Source organism: Ptychodera flava, chromosome 17 (assembly GCF_041260155.1).
Source record: "Ptychodera flava strain L36383 chromosome 17, AS_Pfla_20210202, whole genome shotgun sequence".
Lineage (NCBI taxonomy): Eukaryota > Metazoa > Hemichordata > Enteropneusta > Ptychoderidae > Ptychodera > Ptychodera flava.
Window position 1 is genome coordinate 9,035,825 of NC_091944.1, and position 21,031 is coordinate 9,056,855.

Consider the following 21,031-nt stretch of genomic DNA (forward strand, 5'->3'; position numbering starts at 1 on the left):
TTGTGAGTCAAAATTTTAAAAATATGCTTTTCTCCTGAAACAGCTTCGGGCTTAAATGATAAGTTTTTCAACACCTTATTTACTTTATTCTGAGGGTCTCAGCTTTGAACAAACTGCAAAATAAAATTCGCACAAATCTGCTGAAAGTGGAAACATTACAGTTTGAAGTTTTTTGTTGACGGAAGGCCCTAAGGTACGCCAGGTTAAAGGGAAGTTAACGTTGCCCATTTAATTAGATACTTATGACGAATTCCCCGAGGAGAAAACCCAAGTCCTCGTCTTTGAACACCCCCTGAATGTACTTTTCTCACTTTGCACACCACAGACAAAACTATGAAACGCATCACAAAGATATTTGTTGCTATGATTACTAAAATATGCTGACTTGTGATCACTCTGAAGTTCGAAAATTAAAATTTCACGAAAGATGCAAACACGACGTAAACCATCTTTAATAGTCCCAGCTGTCAAATAAATGCCCATGCCAAAGTTTTCTTATATACATATACCTTAGCTTTTCCCCCTCACCGTTATAAATAAAGTCTCATAACAATCTATAAAATCCCAATAAATAGTTAGAACAACGACTTTTTACGAAAATATAAGGGAAATGTAGAATAATAAATGGTAATAAAAGACGCAAATAAACGTTGTAAAGTTTTGATAAATTCAACTTCAGTTGAGAGCACCTATAAAAATGCGTAGGACATGCTTGTGAAAATTTTTGACTTCATAAATCGGGCACTTGCAACTGTTACGCTTGTTCGTATACCCGTAGCGCCAGTGCTTGTCAACCTCATGTTGCAGCAAAGCATGCTTCCTGAACAATCCGGACAGTTTATGGATCTAGTAACTGCAGTACTAAAACTACGGCCACCGTGGCCCGTGCTTAAACAAAATCAGCCAGGATAACTTTGAATCACGGTCACTCCAAAAAGTTTTGTAGAGTGACCGTGTTTGGACAAAACCCTGTGAAAGCAACTTTGTTTTGTATCTAGTATACCCTACACCTTCTTTAAAGTCTCAATGGTCCCGTAAAGCTAGTAAATGCTATTTTCAAAACTTTCAAAAACACCCTGTACAATCAAACTGTGAAGTAAAAATATCGATGATTTTCCCTGACTAAATATCCAATTTCTTGAACGAGCCAACAAGTCCCCCAGCGGCGTCTTCGCCTTGTTTCTGTGCCCCTAGTACTTCGCTCGACTTCGGAAAGCCGTATTTGTTGTTTTCAATGATCGCGTCTTCCTGGGAGAACAGCTTGTCCGCCCACTCTTGGTTGGTCATGTTTAGAAGTGCGCCACCATACTCCGCCGGTAAGATGGACGATGCTATGTGTTCGTGGAGTGTTCCGTACTCGTCACCATGGAAACGAAGCTGCAAGAAAAGAGGAGATGAAACGTAGTAATAAAATATTACGTTTTGCTAGGTTTAAATGTCCTTTTTGAACAAATGCCCAACTGGCTTGGTGAGATTGTTCAGTACATATTTTACATCGAACCAGATGTAAAACAGCATGTTTGACAGTGAGATTGAAGGGAGTGTGATTGCGTGTAAGTACAGTCCCTACATGTGGTGGAGAGAAGAAAAGGGAGACAGCAAGAAACTGTATTTGATATCCAATGCATAAGAATATTGAAAACATTAATCATCAACAGTTGCAGCTATAGATCTCGAGTAAAGGGGCAGTATTTGTATTAGCTTTGATAATTTTGACAAGGCACACAAAATAGGTATCAAAAGAGACATATAAATCTACGTATATGATTGCTTAGTGTTGCTTTACTCAACTGGAGGTAGTTGCGGACACAAGCCCACAATAAACTCATATGGTTTCATGACTTACCCTTTTCAGCAATTTTTCACTTAAAAATGGTTTAAAAAGACCGAATAGTATGTCAAATATCTTCGGCTGATTGACGTAGTGGACAGCTTTTAGGCGTAGTGGTAGAGCGTTCTGCGGAATAAAGAATAAAGTTCAGAATGCCATGACATGTCAGTATTGAGATTCACCGTGCAAATGGGAACTTTTATTTTTATCCCCAAGATTTCTTTTGTGATTTTCAATGTTCGCTTTATGCATAGGCAGTCTACGTTTTAGAACATCTTTCATATAAACCTTTTGAACATTTCTGTGATTGCGTCCTCATCGCCGCCATTACTACTCTCACTGGCACTAACTGTTACTCCATCACCCGTCGAAATGGTCGTCATTTTGTTTGTCACTATCGTCGTCGTCGTCGTCATCATCATCATCAACATCATCACCATCATCATCATGACAAACTTGATTGATACTGAGCATTAGACTCCCCTGCTTGCCTGAGGATGCCTTTTATATTCAATAGATACAAACAGACCCCTTAGCTAATGCTAAATTGCATCGCAGCTCAGTGGTGGCCAAGTTTTTTCCAATCTTACAAATATCTTACCTGGATAGTATCGGTCATTCTTCTAACGACGATGGGATTCAATTGTTTGACGTGTTTCATATTCATTCCCGAGTAGTCGGCAATTGCCACAACTCCGTTTATCTGTGTCTCCTCTTCCTCGCAAATGAGTTCCAACAACATTACAGAAGTTTTCAAACACGGGATGATGGAGTACTTCTCGGGATCCCAATTTCCTGAAGAAACAAGTACTTGATATCAGAAGAGGATAATAGAAAGTGCCATGGACACTCATATTCCAGTCAAAATAGATAATACAAACAATTATTACGGGATACAGCAAAAACAAATCTGAAAAGAACCTAGTCAAATTTATGAATATATGAAATGAAACAAAGGAATGCAGTATTGAATTCATACATCGCTATTCGCTATTCTTGCAGGCTTGACATCAGGTTTTTGCTCCTGTTTTGTGTTTTTTTGTACAGAGTTGTTCACATCTACACTATGCAAGAGAAACTCAATCCCCAGAATTAACACGATTTCAACTGATTTTGGAGAATAGGACATCGTTAACGTTGTAATGTTGGTTTAACCAGCATATTTAAGCTCACGTACTTTTCTTTTCTTTTCTTTTCTTTTTTTTCTTTTTTTTCAATTCACTTGTTTTGTTTTGGTTTTTGTTTTCGGGGAGTAGTTTGAAATATTCCGGCGGTGGCTGTCCCCAGGTTGGTGGGTACCCATGCTTGTTACCCAAGTTTGAAAAGTACCCCCTTTCCTAGAATATTTCTGAGAAAAACACCCCCATTTGCGGCAAATCTGGGAGAAATTAGCTGTAAAAAACATGTATTTATTTTCGAAAATCTAGGAGGTTAGTATGTTGACTTCCAGGGTTGACCCTGGAGGTTGACTTTGTATACATGTACATACATCACAAATGTTTGTCCTCACCTGATTTTAGTCACATTCATACACAATCATCTTCCTTATCCGTGCACACTAAATTTGATTTAGGGGGGATGGACCCTAAGTGATGGGCATGTATACGTCATATGTACATACAAACGTACGGTACTGTTTTTCATTTTCTTTGTGAGTGAGACTAGACCAGATTTAGTGTCCTAGGGAGATTATGAAAGGACTACCCCTAATCTCGGAGGTTACTCTGAAAAAGTACCCCTTTTTCTCGATTTCACGGACCTAGAATCTCCGAGATGACTGAAGAAAAACACCCCCTTTTCCGTGAATTTGGTAACGCATGGGTACCACCAACCCGGGGACTGCCACCACCGGGGAATATTGCAACTTTCAGCCATAAGGCACTTAACACTTTTGATAAATTTGGAAAATTTACAGACCCTATTCACCTGAATCATTAGTTCCAATCCTGTGAATTGCAAACCATGCCTCAGAACATGCACCTGTCAGACCTGTATAACGGTAGAGGAATTCTCTCCAATTGTTTGTCTTTGTGTTGATATATTGGCTGATTTTTTGAGTCACTGAACTGACACCCCCTTGCAAGTTACACTCAAAAGCCGTAATCCCCGCCCCGAGGCCTTCCTTATCGTTTTCAAATGAAGGCCTAAAGTCAAGCAGGTTTTGAGAGAAATACCTTCTTTCTAACACTGGCCCCATTAGCGGAACGTGGGACTGTTGTTTTTACACTCGAACGCTTCACGCTCTCCTAACCACGACCATGGCGTCTGGCACGACCTACGAAAATACTGGTGCCCGCGCCAGCTGCAGCTAAAACCTTTAAAACTGATGCATCAATGATTACAAATAAGAATATTAATGGTAGGGCATGAAGGGTTCGAGTGTAAAAACAGCTCCCCCCCCCCCCCCCCGGTTCCGCCGATTGATATTTTCATGCCCAATGGCATGTAAACTGCAACACTTACCTGGCCTGAGAATTAAAACACGCCTCCCATCCTTGTCCCTGCTCGGAAGTATCCAGTGAATCTGGTCTTTCAGTTGCTGAACAACGTCGGACGGAGTGTAGTCAGCGTAAAGCTCCTTGAATTGGTCCCTCATTTCGTAGTAGTGCACCAGTGTCTTGTAGGCCCTCTCTACGTTGAATTTACGAACTCGGAGGTACCTCAAGAGAAAGGCGTCGTCCGTGCGAAACTTTATGTCTGGTCGCTTTTTGAACATTTGCCGCAACTCGTGCAGTTTTTGTTCCGTTTTGCTTGGGTCTTCATTTAGCTCTTTTTTAGCCTTCTCTAGCAGCTCGGGGCTAAGAGAACTTTGATATCCCTTAGGGTTGCTCATTGCAGTTTGTAATTCGCGGGCTTCTAATTTTCACACGCCAACATACCTTAGCTCTTATCGCGTAAAACCAGTGGCAAGTCAGAGCACTACGTGTTAACAAAATGGCCGCCGGCTCACCTTTGACCCCGGTGATGAGACAAAGGGACGTTGTCCTTCGCTGACCTCGTGCACGGGGACAGTTGTCGATCATTGCAAGTCACCTCGACTCCGCCATTATATCTAACTCGCGGAGGATGGAGGGTAATCATCAAGAAAAATATACTCCAGCTTACCTGGTATATCTAAATGTTATTCAAACAGAATGAGTATATCTACCCTATTGAGCTTTCGCGTTGGCCCACAGGTTCGATTCTCGGCGAATCACAAACATTAACACGTGTATGTCCGAACGAGGCACATTATATAAAAATACCAGGCAGGTTTAAATTTCTGAGTCAATCTTTTTTAAATGTGTTTTTCTCCTGAAATAGCTTATAATCGGACATTATTCTGAGGGTGTCAGCCTTGAACAAACTGCAAAATTTCGCACAAATCTGCTGAAAATGGAAACATTACAGTTGGAAGTCTTGTGGGTTTGACGGATATTGTACACCAAGTTATCGGAAAAATATCCGTGTTTACTGGAAAGCTAACGTTGTCCTTGACCAATTTAACAAGACACTTGTGACCAGTCCCCCGAGGAGGAAACTCCCAGTCCCTGTGGTTGAACAGGCCCACGAATGTACTAGTCTAATATTGCATCATACCACAGACAAAAATATGAATATGAACAGAATTTTTTAAATCAATCACAAAGATAGTTATTATTATGTTTACCAAACTATGCTGACTTGTGATCACTCTGAAGTTCGAAAATTAAATTTCACAAAATTTGCATACGTGACGTGAACCACTTTAGTCCAAACTGTCAAATAAATGCCATATGAAATCCCAATAAATAGTAAGAACAACGAATCTTTACGAAAACAAAAGGAATATGTACCAACGTTAACATTGAACGTATCTCATATTTCACCATGCCGTCTTGTGACCCATTAAACTCTCATTTTTAGCTTGACTTGGAAAGACGTTCTCTCCAATTCTATCGTCAGTTCTGGACTTGATCGTTATAAAAGATCTCCTGAAACGTCGCGGTCACAGCCGTCGTATCAGACAACTTTGTGAATGCATGATTTGAATTCAAGGTTATACTAAGAGAGTATGAGAAAAAAATACAGTTTTATTCCTCTATTTGTCCTTTTCTTATATCACGGACAACTTTTTGATAAATTTGTCAGTCACAATTTTTAAAAATGTGCTTTTCTCCTGAAATAGTTTCTAATCGGGCATAAATAATAAGTCTTCAACACCTTTTTTACTTTATTCTGAGGGTCTCAACTTTGAGCAAACTGCAAAATTTGGCACAAATCTGCTGAAAGTGGAAACATTACAGTTGGAAGTTTTGGTTGACGAAATGCTTAAGGTACGCCAGGTTAAAGGAAACAGTTTCGATGTGTTTACTGGGAAGTTAACGTCGCCCATACTTATGACGAATTCCCTGAGGAGGAAACGAAAGTCCTTGTGTTTCAACACCCCCTGAATGTACTTTTTCTCACTTGGCACACCACAGACAAAAATATGAAACACATGACAAAGATATTTGTTGCTATGTTTACCACATATGCTGACTTGTGATCACTCTGAAGTTCGAAAGTTAAAATTTCACACTTTAAAGCTGCTAACACGACGCAAGCTATCTTTAATAGGCCCAGCTGTCAAATGAATGCCCATGCAAAGGTTTTCTTATATACATATATACCTTACCTTTACCCGTTATAAATAAAGCCTAACGAAAATAAAATTCCGATAAATAGTTAGAACGACTTTAACGAAAATATAAAGGATATGTAGTATAATGAACAAGTCATTGACAATGACATAGTCCCCACTTGTAATAGGAGTATTAGTCTTGATGGGGCAGGGAAATGTGGTCATTAAGAAGTATCACTGGAGTGTATATGTTGAGATCTATGGGCACATAGGTCTATGTCGTTGTTCCCAATTTGAAACACATGAGGCATGTCTAAGTTATGGTTCTAAATCGGGAAAAAAGATCAGACCTCTAGCTGTATTGGCCAGCCATGAAATACGACAGAGTCTTGTTTTTCATCCGCTCAATACTACTCTCAAGACCAAGTTTCATTGCCACCTAGTACCTGCTACTGTAGTTGGACTGACACCAGTTCTAAAAACAAACTCACATGAAATACATTTGCGCATAATAAATGAGGTACAAGATGTGACATCTTAAGGTCTAATATCCTATCAAAATTGGAGGGTATAGAACTTGTGGTTACTGAGTTATGCATATATATATGTATAATCAAGGTCAAAGGTCATCGAGGTCACATGACATTTTGAAAAAACAAAGTGTATTGCTAATTAATCCATATATGCCAAAAATCAGACCTCTAGCTCTATTCGCTTGCCCAGAATTAGATATGTGCATAATTAATGAGGTAAAGCGTGTGTTGTCATAAGGTCTCCCATCCTACTAAATATAAAGGACATAGCACTTGTGGTTACTTATTTATTGACATAAACGTATATTTAAGGTAAAAGGTCATCGAGGTCACATGACATTTTGTCAAAAAATTCTCCTATAGTTATCCCTATATACCAAAAATCAGACATCCAGCTCTATTGGCTTGCTCAGAATTAGATATGCGCATAATTAATGAGGTACAGTATGTGGCGTCATAAGGTCTCCCATCATACCAAATATGAAGGGTGTACCACTTGTGGTTACTGAGTTATGGACAAATATGTATATTTCAGGTCAAAGGTCACCAAGGTCACGTGACATTTTGTAAAAAAAATTGTATTGCTAAGTTATCCCTATATACCAAAAATCAGACCTCTAGCTCTATTGGCTCGCTCAAAATTAGATATGCGCATAATTAATGAGGTGCAATATGTGGCTTCATAAGGTGTCCCATCATACCATACACTTGTGGTTACTGAGTAATGGACAAATATTTATATTTGAGGTCAAAGGTCACCAAGGTCACGTGACATTTTGTCAAAAAAATTGTATTGCTAAGTTGTCCCTATATACCAAAAATCAGACCTCTAGCTCTATTGGCTCGCTCAAAATTAGATATGCGCATAATTAATGAGGTACAATATGTGGCGTCATAAGGTGTCCCATCATACCATATATGAAGGGTGTAGCACTTGTGGTTACTGAGTTATGGACAAATATGTATATTTGAGGTCAAAGGTCACCAAGGTCACGTGACATGTCAAAATATCTGAGATATCTGCGTGAACTGATGGACGAACGGATGGACGAACGGACGGACATGACCCTATCTATAAGCCCCCTGGACTTCATCCGTGGGGACTAAAAACTGTGTCACTGCATCCTTTTTGCAATATGAATACGATGAGAAACTAAATTTTTATTTTTCTTGGCCTTATACATGGGAGTCTATGGAGAAGTGATTTATACATGGGAGTCTATGGAGGTGTAAACTAAAAAGTCCTCTAACACGGCCAAATTTGATCGCATTGTGAAACAAATCGACGTGCATCTGTATGGGGTAGGGTACTATCCTTGTGCAAAGTTTGAAAGAAATTGACCAGGGCATGTCTGAGATATCTGCGTGAACGGACGGACACACAGACGCACGGACGCACGCACAGACGCACGCACGGACATGACCAAAGTCCCCCCGGACGGTGTCCGTGGGGACTAATAATAACACAAGACGCAAATAAACGTTGCAAAGTGTTGATAAATTCAACTTCAGTTGAGAGCACCTAAAAATGCGTAGGACAGGCTTATACATGGACAGATTCAGAGCTCAGTACTGTTATAACGGACAGATTGACATTACGGGTGCCGTCTAAAACTTAGAATTTTCGACTTCATAAATTGGGCACTTGCAGTTACACACGTTATTCATATACCCGTAGCACCTTTGCTTGTCAACCTCGTTTCTCATCGAAACTCAGCCTCCCAAACAATCCGGACAGTTCATGGATCACGATATTGTCGTACATAAACAAAGAAAGCTAGGATAAATTTGAATAGAACCGCGTGAAAGCCTCTTTGTGTTGTATCTAGTAAACCCTGTACCTTCTTTAGCGTCTGGATGGTCCCGTAAGGTAGTAAATGCTCTTATCAAACTTTCAAAAACACCCTGTACAATGAATCTGTGAAGTAAAAATATCGATGATTTTCCCTGACTAAATATCCAATTTCTTGAACGAGCCAACAAGGCCCCCGGCGGCGTCTTCGCCTTGTTTCTGTGCCCCAAGTACTTCGCTCGACTTCGGAAAGCCGTATTTGTTGTTTTCAATGATCGCGTCTTCCTGGGAGAACAGCTTGTCTGCCCACTCTTGGTTGGTCATGTTTTGAAGTGCGCCACCATACTCCGCCGGTAAGATGGATGATGGTATGTGTTCGTGGAGTGTCCCGTACTCGTCACCATGGAAATGAAGCTGCAAGAAAAGAGGAGATGATATGTACTTATAAAACGTTGCGTTTTGCTAGGTTTAAATGTCCTTTTTGAACAAATGCCCAACTTGCTCGGTGAGATTGTTCAGTACATATTTTACATCGACCCAGTTGAAACTCGTGAAAGGTCACAATTGAAGGGAGTGTGACTGCGTGTAAGTACAGTCCCTACATGTGGTGGAGAGTAGAAAAGGGAGACAGCAAGAAACCGTATTTGATATCCAATGATAAAGATATTGAAAACATTATCAACAGTTGCAGCTAAAGATTAAAAGTAAAGGCACAGTACATGTATTGACTTTGTTAATTTTGACAATATTTTTGTTCAGATTATCAACAGCTTACTGTGTTCTTGTTCTACTCATAAAGCATGTTGAAATGTACAGTATTCAACTTGCCCACACAACCTGTGTATGTGTACCGTGCATTTACACCATTCACAAATGACTTTCAGTCTCTACTCTAATTCGATTATCAACAATAGTGTTTTGTCGTACAAGCTTTGCTGACAACCTGGATATTATGTGTTTGAGCACTCTGTATATACTTTCTGCAAGTCTGTAGGCATATAAATATCAAAGCAGAATAAATAGAAGGGAAAAACTTCTGCAGACTGTCGGGTCAGTGATAGGATGTTGCGTAGATCGTGATCATCGCGTTGGCTTGGCCAGCCCTTAACTGATGTCGAGAAAAGTGAAGTGACTGGGGGAGTGGAGCTGGGGACAGCCTAGATGCTGTAGGGAGAAAGCAAGAAAGTATATTTAATACATTGCATAAAATATTGAAAATGTTATCAACAGTTGCAGCTTCTATCCTTTTAACGAGGTCTACCTCCCTCTAGTAGTCCAAGAATTTTCAAATCCCCCACCCCCTCACCAATATTTGAGAATGCAGCTTTAGTACATGTATTCCAGTATGGATATGTTATTGGTTCGGAGTTGAGTTTCTCATTGGAGTTAGCCCCCAGCCGCACGATTGTTTTATGGTCTGAGGGTACATCCATTGATAAAATTATGTTATCAATAAACTTTGACTTCTCCCAGAAATCGTCAGTCACTCTGCTTTGGGAACGTATTTGCCGTTGTACGCGCCTAAACTAAATTAATTGATGAATGGGGTACAAGTTACCCTTTCTATAGGACCATGCATGATCGACAACTCCCATTAAAATAGATTATAGAGTCTGTATTTTCCATATGAACTGTCATTTGGGGACTGAGTGACCTGGGAATATTACGAGCAGAACAGCAATATATATTATTTGACTAGATACTTAGATGTAGACGCTCTGACACTTTGGCGTACTGACTTCAGTAAGAAGCCAAGTCTGTCTGACTGTGGTGGACCACTCTTTATAGACAGCCGAATTATAGATATTGTAACCATGTAGAAGTATCGAATCATGGTGTACCACATGCCTGTATGCGCGTATTATGCGAGCAACCCGAATGACACCAAGCACTACCAACAATATGGGCACCGAACGATCATGACCTAACTACCACTCGACCACGCCACATTACATATTGGTATATAATGATTTATATATGTACATGTATAGTGTATGCGTATACAATCAGAGCGCGTAGCTCACCGCTGGAACTGGTCGTTAATCATTCACCCACTGATACATTATGTTATTGTGGCAGTAGTACAACGCAGCTGTAGCAATAAAGTTTGAAAAAATTGAGCCGCCGTCTCTACCTCCATCACTTGAAGTCAATAGTTCCTGCTTCACAAACGATCCCATACATTGTCTTGCTTTGAAAGCACAAGGCATACAAAATTGGTATCGAAAGAGACATATAATCTACATATCTGATTGCTTAGTGTTGCTTTACTCAAGGACTTGGAGGTAGTCGCGGACACAAGCCTACAATAAACTCATACGGTTTCGTGACTTACCCTTTTGAGCATTTTTTCACTGAAAAATGGTTTAAAAAGACCGAATATTATGTCAAATATCTTCGGCTGATTGACGTAGTGGATAGCTTTTAGGCGTAGTGGTAGAGCGTTCTGCGGAATAAAGAATAAAGTTCAGAATGCCATGACATGTCAGTATTGTGATTCAACGTGCGAATGGGAACTTTTTTTATCCCCAAGATTTCTTTTGTAATTTTAAATGTTCACTTTCGTGATTTTAGTGGTTCGCTTTATGCATAGACAGTCTATGTTTTAGAACATCTTTCATATAAACCTTTTTAACATTTCTGTGATTGCGCCCTCATCGCCGCCATCACTACTCTCACTGGCAATAACTGTTACGCCATCACCATCAGAATGATCGTCATCTTGTTTGTCACTATCGTCGTCTTCATCATCGTCGTCATCATCATCATCATCATTTACACACTTAATGGATACTAAGCACTAAGCTCCCCATGCTATAATTCTGTGTTTGCCTGAGGATGCCTTTTATATTCAATAGATACAAACATACCCCTTAGCTAATGCTCAATTGCATCGCAGCTTAGCGATGGCCAAGTGTTCTCCAGTCTTACAAATATCTTACCTGGATAGTATCAGCCAATTTTCTGACGACGATGGGATTTAATTGTTTGACGTGTTTCATACTCATTCCCGAGTAGTCGGCTATAACCACAACTCCATTTATCTGTGTCTCTTCTTCCTCGCAAATGAGTTCCATCAACATCATAGCAGTTTTCAAACACGGGGTGATGGAGTACTTCTCGAGATCCCAGTTCCCTGAAGAAACATAAAAAAGTACTTGATATCAGAATATAGGATAACAGAAAGTGCCATGAACACTCACATTCCAGTCAAAATAGATAATACAAACAATTATTACGGGATACAGCAAACACAATCTTAAAAGAACCTAGTTCAATTTATGAATATATGAAACAAAGGAATGCAGTATTGAATTCATACATCGCTATTCACTATTCTTGCAGGCATGACATCTGGTTTTTGCTCCTGTTTTGTGTTTTTTGCTCTGTTCTGTTCTGTTTAAACGACATCTACACCATGCAAGACAAAATCAATCCCAGGAATTAACACGGTTTGAACTGGTTTTGAAATTGTTAGCGTTGTAATGTTGGTTCAAACAGCAAATTTAAGCTCACGTACTTTTCTTTTTTTTTTGCAATTAACTTGGTTTTATTGGGTAGGTTGTAGTATTACAACTCTCAGCCATGAGGTACCTAACACTTTTGATAAATTTGGAAAATTTAAAGATCCTATTCTCCAGAATCATTAGTTCAAATCGTGTTAATTGCAAACCATGACTTAGTTCAGGCACCTGCATATTAAACGGTAGCGGAATTCTCTCCAAGTGTTTGTCTTTGTATCAATATAATTGCTGATTTTTTTGAGTCACTGAACTGACACCCCCTTGCAAGTGACACCCAAAAACCTTAATCTCCGCCCGAGGCCTTCCTTAGCGTTTTCAAATTAAGGCCTACAGTCAAGCAGGCTTTGAAAGATTATACCTTCTTTTATGTACTGGCCCCAATCAGCGGAACGTGGGGCGAGTTGTTTTTACACTCGAACGTTTCATGCTCTCCCAACCACGACCATGGCATCTGGCACGACCTGCAAAAATACTGGTGCGCGCACCAGCTGCAAATCAGCTAAAACCTGCAAAACTGGCGCATCACCGATTACAAATAACAATCGAGTGAAAAGGGTATTTACGGCAGCGTCTTGCAGGACATGAAGGGTCCGAGTGTAAAAACGGCCCGGCCCACGTTCCACCGATTGATATTTTCACATCCGATGGCATGCAGCGGTAGACTGCAACACTTACCTGGCCTGACAATAAAGACCCGCCTCCCATCCTTGTCCCTGCTCCGAAGTATCCAGTGAATCTGGTCTTTCAGTTGCTGAACAACGTCGGACGGAGTGTAGTCAGCGTAAAGCTCCTTGAATTGGTCCCTCACTTCGTAGTAGTGCACCAGTGTCTTGTAGGCCCTCTCTACGTTGAATTTACGAACTCGGAGGTACCGCAAGAGAAAGGTGTCGTCCGTGCGAAACTTTATGTCTGGTCGCTTTTTGAACATTTGCCGCAAGTCGTGCAGTTTTTGTTCCGTTTTGCTTGGGTCTTCATTTAGCTCTTTTTTAGCCTTCTCTAGCAGCTCGTGGCTAAGAGAACTTTGGTATCCCTTAGGGTCGCTCATTGCAGTTTGTAACTCGCGGCGTTCTAATTTTCACACTCAAACATACACATCCCAGCTCGTATCGCGTAAAACCAGTAGCGAGTCAGAGCACTATACGTGTCAACAAAATGGCCGCCGGCTGACCTTTGGCCCCGATGAAAAGAGAAAGGGACGTTGTCCTTCGCTGACCTCGTGCGCTGGGACGGATGTCGATCATCGCAATTCATGTCCACTCCGCCATTATATCTAACTCGCGGAGGGTGGAGAGTAATCATCGAGAAAAATGTACTTAAGCTTACCTGGTATATCTAAATGTTATTCAAACAGAATGAGTATATCTACCTCATTGAGTTTTCGCGTTGGATCACAGATTCGATTCGCGGCGAGTCACAAATATTAACATGTGTATGTCCGAACGAGGCACATTACATAAAAAACCAGGCAGCTGTAAATTTGTGAGTGAGTTTTTTTAAAATGTGCGTTTTTCCGGAAATAGCTTACAATCGGACATTATTCTGAGTGTGTCAGCCTTGAACAAACTGCAAACTTTCGCACAAATCTGCTGAAAATGGAAACATTACAGTTGGAAGTTTTGGTTAACGGAATTGGAAGGCCTATTAAAAGGTACACCAGGTTATCGGAAAAATCTCTGTGTTTACTGGAAAGCTAACGTTGTCCTTGACCAATTTAACAAGACAATTTTGACCAGTCCCCCGAGGAGGAAACTCCCAGTCCCTGTGGTTGAACACGTCCACGAATGTACTAGTCTAACACTGCATACCACAGACAAAAATATGAATATCAACGGAATTTTTAATTGTTAAAGGTCAAAACCAGGCAGATTTTGACCGTACATCGTTTTCCGCACAGAAAAATGTGTTATTTTATCTTGATCAAGATACAGAACGATGAAACACATCACAAAGATAACTGCTGTTATGTTTACCAAACTATGCTGACTTGTGATCACTCTGAAGTTTAAAAATTAAATTTCACAAAATTTGCATACATGACGTAACCATTTTAGTCCAAACTGACAAATAAATGCCCATGCCAAAATTTTCTTACATACATGTTCCTTATTAGCTTTACCCCTTACAGTTATAAATAAATTTTCACAACAATCTATAAAATCCCAATAAATAGTAAGAACAACGACTTTTCACGAAAATATAAGGGATATGTAGAAAAATAAATGATAATAAAAGACTCAAATAAATATTGCAAAGTTTTGATAAATTCAACTTCAGTTGAGAACACCTAAAAATGCGTAGGACAGGCCTGTACATGGACAGATCCCAAGCTCTCAGTATTGTTATCATGAGCAGGGTGACATTGCGAGTTCCCTCTGGAAAATTTCGAGAATCAGAATCTGGAGAATCATAACCGGGGCACTTGCAGTCACGCCTGTTTGTATATCCGAAGCACCATTACTTGTCAACCTCGTTTCTCAGCGAAACTTGCCCCCCGAACAATCCGGCCAGTTAAGGGACCTGATAATTGTAGTCCTTAAACAAAAAATGCTAGAAAAATCTGCATAGAACCCTATGAAGCCTCTTTGTGTTGTATTTAGTACACCTTATACCTTCTCTATGTCTGAATTGTCCAGTAATGTTAGTATTAAATTGCTCCTATAGTACTTTCAGAAAACACCCTCTTCAATCAAACTTGAAGTAAAATGTCTACGATTTTCCAAGGCTAAATATCCAATTTCTTGAACGAGCCAACAAGGCCCCCAGCGGCGTCTTTGCCTTGTTTCTGTGCCCCAAGTACTTCGCTCGACTTCGGAAAGCCGTATTTCAGGCCTAGGTAAGAAATATTAGCAAAGCGTACGGTCCATATCGTCAGGATGGAATTCTAGATAGCTAAGCTACGAAGTCCCACCTATGAGATGTAAAACACAGATAGTTGATGACAAAATCTAGGTTGTCAAGACGCAATTTTGACGATTTTCCCGTCATACATGCCGTTTCAACATGGCGGCCTAAGATAACGTCGATGCGAAGGCAGCAGTCGTGGTAAGTTTTTACCGTTATTTTTAGTTTTGAAGTGAGAAATCGTGAAAAAATGTATCGCCTTCCGGGTCAAATATCATGGAAAATGCCCTCGTGAAGTATTTTTGTCGAACGTTTGGTATTTTTAGATAAGATAGATGTTAATTGCGGACTGCTGTGGGTCTGCTAAGCAGATCTGTGCGATATCCATAGAAAACCACGTGCGTATCAGTACAAGTATGGTACACGGTTATGGTGCAGTGCAGTGCAATTTAAGATCTCAACTCGTTGACTTGGTCGTATACAACATGCGACTTCTACCATCTGATCTTTGAGATTACCGTATGTGCAGGGTCTAGCTTATTAAATGGTACTCATGCAAAGTTTGCTCTATTTCCTATTAGTATTTGCAAAATCGCACAGATCTGCTGGTAGACCCACAGCAGTCCGCAATTAACATCTATCTTCTCTAAAAATACCAAACGTTCGACAAAATACTTCACGAGGGCATTTCCATGATATTTGACCCGGAAGGCGATACATTTTTTCACGATTTCTCACTTCAAAACATAAAAATAACGGTAAAAACTTACCACGACTGCTGCCTTCGCATCGACGTTATCTAGGCCGCCATGTTGAAACGGCATGTATGACGGGAAAAATCGTCAAAATTGCGTCTTGACAACCTAGATTTTGTCATCAACTATCTGTGTTTTACATCTCATAGGTGGGACTTCGTAGCTTAGCTATCTAGAATTCCATCCTGACGATATGGACCGTACGCTTTGCTAATATTTCTTACCTAGGCCTGTATTTGTTGTTTTCAATGATGGCGTCTTCCTGGGAACCAGCTTGTCCGCCCACTCTTGGTTGGTCACGTTCAGAAGTGCGCCACCATACTCCGCGGGCAAGAGGGACGATGCTATGTGTTCGTGGAGTGTCCCGTACTCGTCACCATGGAAATGAAGCTGCAAGAAAAGAGGAGACGAAACGTAGTCATAAAACATTACGTTTTGCTACGTTTTGAACAAATACATGTACCCGACTTGGTCGGCAAGACATGTTCGGTACTTATTTTACATGAAGCCAGCCGGTAATCGAATGAATAATATAGCGCATGTTTGAACAATCGAAACTAGCGAACTGGGAGTGGGGTGGGGTGTAATTGCACGTAAGTACAGTCCCTGGATGTGGTGTAGGGACTATGATATAAGCTACACTAAGATACGGTTAGCATGATTTAATGCAGCTTATCGAGTCCTTGAGACTCGTGCTTCTCTGACAAAGTACAACCCCTCGGTTGCATTTATACAGTCGGCCGAACAGTTGCATTTTGAAACCACCCGGGAAGGACACTTTGGAAACCGTACGGTCAGAATACGTCACCTATTCAACAATTACCTCAACCTGTCCATAGAATCGTGTGTTTCCACTGAGATTTTGAGAAATCTATAGTTTCAAATCGCAACTTAAAGACACCTGACACACCACAATTTTGTCACTTTGAATTTAATGTACATGTTTTGTGCAAAATGTCCGATCACTTTCAGCATTGCTTTGCTTGACTACTTTTCAGATATAGACATAAAAAGATAGCAACATGTTACCTCAAGCTCCATCAGCGCATGTGAAGTTGGCAGATAACAACAGCAATAAATCGTGTATGAGATTGAACGCAAGTATCATATTAGTACAGTACGGATATGATATTGGTTCGGAATCGAGTTTCTCATTGGAGTTAGCCCCCACCCGCACGATGGTTTGTGTTCTGAGGGTACAACCATTGATAAAAATATGTTATCAATAAACTTTGACTTCTCTCGGAAATTGCCTGTCACTAGTCTGCTTTGATGTCGTTGATTGTAAGCGCCTAAACTAAATTTGATGAATGAGGCATAAGTTGCCCCTCTCTATAGGACCATGCGTGAGTGACACCCCATTTAAAGATGATTATAGGGTTAAAACTGCGCATATGGACTCTCAATTAGGGGCTGAGTGGCCTCAGAATATTACAGAGCAGGAAAAAATTAGATAGTTTTTAATAGGGACCAAAATACAGGCCAAAATGAAGTCGAAAAAGACATTATGCATATGCATATTTAGTCTACACATATGATTACTTAGTGTTGTTTTACTCTAAAGACTTTGAAGTAGTCGTGAACACAAACCTAAAATTAACTCATGTAACTTCGTGACTTACCCTTTTGAGCATTTTTTCACTGAAAAATGGTTTAAAAAGACCAAACAGTATGTCAAATATCTTCGGCTGATTGACGTAGTGGACAGCTTTTAGGCGTAGTGGTAGAGCGTTCTGCGGAATAAAGAATAAAGGTCAGAATGCCAAGAAATGTCACTATTGTTGTTCAACGTACGAAAGGGAACTTTTCCACAAGAATTCGTTTATGATTTTAAATGTTCACTTTAGTGATCTTAAATATCCACTTTATGCATAGACAGTCTATGCTTTCAGTGACACTTCTTTCCAATAAATCTTTTGAACATTTTTGTGATTGCGCCCTCACCGCCTTCATCACGACTCCCACTGGTACTCACTATTACTCCGTCACCATCGGAATGATCGTCATCTTGTGTGTCACTCTCGTCATCGTCGTCGCCATCATCATCATCATCATCATCATCATCATCATCATCATCATCATCATCATCATCATCATCATCATCATCATCATCATCATCATCACCACCACCATCATCATTATCATCATCATCATCATCATCATCATCATCATCATCGACTTACTTGATGAATATTAAGCACTAATATCCTGATGGTCTAATTCCGTGCTTGCCTGAGGATGCCATTTATACTCACTGAATACAAACAGACCCCTTAACTAATGCTAAATCGCATCGCACTGTTGGCTTGGTGTTCTCCAGTCTTACAAATATCTTACCTGGATAGTATCAGCCATTCTTCTGATGACGATCGGATTAATCTGTTTGACGTGTTTCATATTCATTCCCGAGTAGTCGGCTATAACCACAACTCCGTTTATCTGTGTCTCTTCTTCCTCACACATGAGTTCTATCAACATCACAGTTGTTTTCAAACACGGGATGAGAGAATACTTCTCCGGATCCCAATTTCCTGAAGAAACCAAAAAAAACCGCACTTATCAGAATAGGATAACGAGTGTCATGGACACTCTCCTTCCAGTCAAAATAAAGAATACCAACCTTATTACGGGACACGGCAAACAAATGATTGATCGTCAACAATCTTACATGTAAACAGAGCTTAGTTAAGTTAGTACGCGCCTCGAACGTGAAAGGCAAACTTTTGCTCAATATTTCCTCAAGTAATCTTGCAACCGTTCACTTTCAAAATCTAGAAAAAAATCGGGGTCACCGTGCAAATTTTGGTCCTAGTAAAACAAAATACCCTAGATTTGCAGATATTTGAAATTCAAAATGGCCTTCATCCCTGTGTTAACTCTTTGGGGAAAAATAAAATTTTCGATTTTAATAAAACTAAGACGGTGAAAGTTTTTCTTATTCAAATGCCTTCAAAATGAGCCACTACAAGTGGTAGATCAGAGAAGAATGGTAAAAGTTTGAGAGTCTGAATATCTGTCCTCGAGGCGCATTCTACCCGAAACGTATGTATAAAGAGCTAACGTTAAGTAAAGGAATATAGTATTAAATTCGTACACTGTCATTCGCTATTTTTTGCAGGTATGATTTTGGGGTGACGCTTTCGTTTTGTATTTTTTTATCCGTATTGTATTGTATTGTATTGTATTGTATTGTATTGTATTGTATGTATTGTATTGTATTGTATTGTATTTTATTGTATTGTATTGTATTGTTTGTATTGTATTGTATTGTATTGTTTTGTATTGTATTGTATTGTATGTATTGTATTGTATTGTATTGTATTGTATTGTATTGTATTGTTTTGTACGGATGATATGGTATGGTATTGGATGGAGAGAGAGAGAGAGAGAGAGAGAGAGAGAGAGAGAGAGAGAGAGAGAGAGAGAGAGAGAGAGAGAGAGAGAGAGAGAGAGAGAGAGAGAGAGAGAGAAGTTGTAGTCAAGTAATAATGATGAACTCGTTCAGTTGTTACTCAGAGTTTCACGCTGTTACACGATCATTAGAATACTGCTGGTGTTGCTCTTGTCAGCAAGTCTTCATTGGATTTATATATATATATATATATATATATAATATATATATATATATATATATATATATATATATATATATATATATATATATATATATATATATATATATATATGGGCAACTTCATACACTTATCCCATATTTCAATAGAAAAAAACGATATCTACACCTAGACAAGCCCAATATCCCAGGGTTGGCAAAACATGCCTTAGAGCATGCACCTATTAACGGCAGAAGAACTCTTTCCAATTGTTCAGCCTAATGGCTGATTTTTTGAGTCACTGAACTGACAGCCCCGTGCAAGTGACACTCCAAAGTCGTAATCCCCGCCCCGAGGCCTTCCTTAGCGTTTCAAATGAAGGCCTACAGTCAAGTAGGTTCTGAGAGATCATACCTTCTTTATACCTCTGTCCCTATTGGGGAACGTGTGGCGGACTGATTTAACTCGAAGGCTTCATGCTTTTCCCACCACCGCCATGGCATCTGATACGACCTACAGAAATATATTCTGGTGAGCGCATGGTGTTTGCGCTTTCAAGCGCAACAGCTGTAACTCTAATAGCCAGCTATAGCCTGCAAAACTGATTCATCAACCAGATTTCATATAAGAATCGACTGAAACGGTATTTTTCTGCGGTTTTGGGCAGGGCATGAAGCGTTCGAGTGCAAAACAACCCGTCCCAGGTTCCGCCAATGGGTCAAGGGATATGTATTTTCATCCCCGGTGACTTGTACACTCACTTACCTGGCCTGACAATAAAGACCCGCCTCCCATCCTTGTCCCTGCTCGGAAGTATCCAGTGAATCTGATCTTTCAGTTGCTGAACAACTTTGGACGGAGTGTAGTCAGCGTAAAGCTCCTTGAATTGGTCCCTCACTTCGTAGTAGTGTACCAGTGTCTTGTAGGCCCTCTCTACGTTGAATTTACGAACTCGGAGGTACCGCAAGAGAAAGGCGTCGTCCGTGCGAAACTTTATGTCTGGTCGCTTTTTGAACATTTGCCGCAACTCGTGCAGTTTTTGTTCCGTTTTTGCTTGGGTCTTCATTTAGCTCTTTTTTAGCCTTCTCTAGCAGCTCGGGGCTAAGAGAACTTTGGTATCCCTTAGGGTCGCTCATTGCAGTTTATAATTTGCGGCGTTCTAATTTTCACATTGGACATACCCCAGCTCGCGATGGTATCGCGTAAAACCAGTGGCGAGGCTGACCACGCAGGCGGCAGAAGTTGCAACTGAAAATGACCTGAGGGCAGCGCTGCCCTAAGGGCAACTCAGCAGAGTGGAGGAAACATGTGCACAACATTCAATGACGTCACTGATGAACTGTATATCTGCCCTGAGGCAGCTCAGATATATTGCTGCCCTCAGGGCAGATTGGCAGATAGGATAGGAAATGTATGTCTGCCCTGAGGACAGCTCAGATATGTTGCTGCCCTCAGGGCAGATTAATAGATATACAATTATGCAATGATGTGTGAGCATAGGAAATGTGTGTCTGCCCTGAGGGCAGCTCAGATATATTGCTGCCCTCAGGGCAGATTAATAGATATACAATTATGCAATGATGTGTGAGCATAACAAATGTGTGTCTGCCCTGAGGGCAGCT

The 21,031-nt window shown here is 40.3% G+C and overlaps 2 protein-coding genes and 1 pseudogene across 3 annotated transcripts; all 3 read right to left on the reverse strand.

Moving 5' to 3' along the window:
* Positions 1–59: 59 nt before the first annotated feature.
* Positions 60–5,008, reverse strand: LOC139115331 (alpha-tocopherol transfer protein-like). The gene is made up of 4 exons (XM_070677357.1): positions 4,295–5,008; positions 2,433–2,626; positions 1,847–1,957; positions 60–1,377 (listed from the first exon to the last, which is right to left on the reverse strand). Exons 1-4 carry the CDS (start codon positions 4,662–4,664, stop codon positions 1,123–1,125), a joined length of 930 nt encoding a protein of 309 aa, XP_070533458.1. The 5' UTR covers positions 4,665–5,008; the 3' UTR covers positions 60–1,122.
* Positions 60–13,429, reverse strand: LOC139115332 (alpha-tocopherol transfer protein-like). 2 transcript variants are annotated; one of them, XR_011548100.1, is made up of 5 exons: positions 12,938–13,424; positions 11,681–11,874; positions 11,074–11,184; positions 8,469–9,152; positions 60–689 (listed from the first exon to the last, which is right to left on the reverse strand). XR_011548100.1 is itself a non-coding variant. In XM_070677359.1 (4 exons), the coding sequence occupies exons 1-4, from the start codon at positions 13,305–13,307 to the stop codon at positions 8,898–8,900; spliced, it is 930 nt and encodes a 309-aa protein (XP_070533460.1). In that variant the 5' UTR covers positions 13,308–13,429; the 3' UTR covers positions 7,761–8,897. The 2 variants fall into 2 exon arrangements, 1 of the variants encoding a protein (XP_070533460.1); XM_070677359.1 differs by lacking the exon at positions 60–689 and having other exon boundaries at positions 7,761–9,152; positions 12,938–13,429.
* A 2,482-nt stretch (positions 13,430–15,911) lies between these two features.
* LOC139115333 (alpha-tocopherol transfer protein-like) lies at positions 15,912–20,631 on the reverse strand (annotated as a pseudogene).
* Positions 20,632–21,031: the final 400 nt, after the last annotated feature.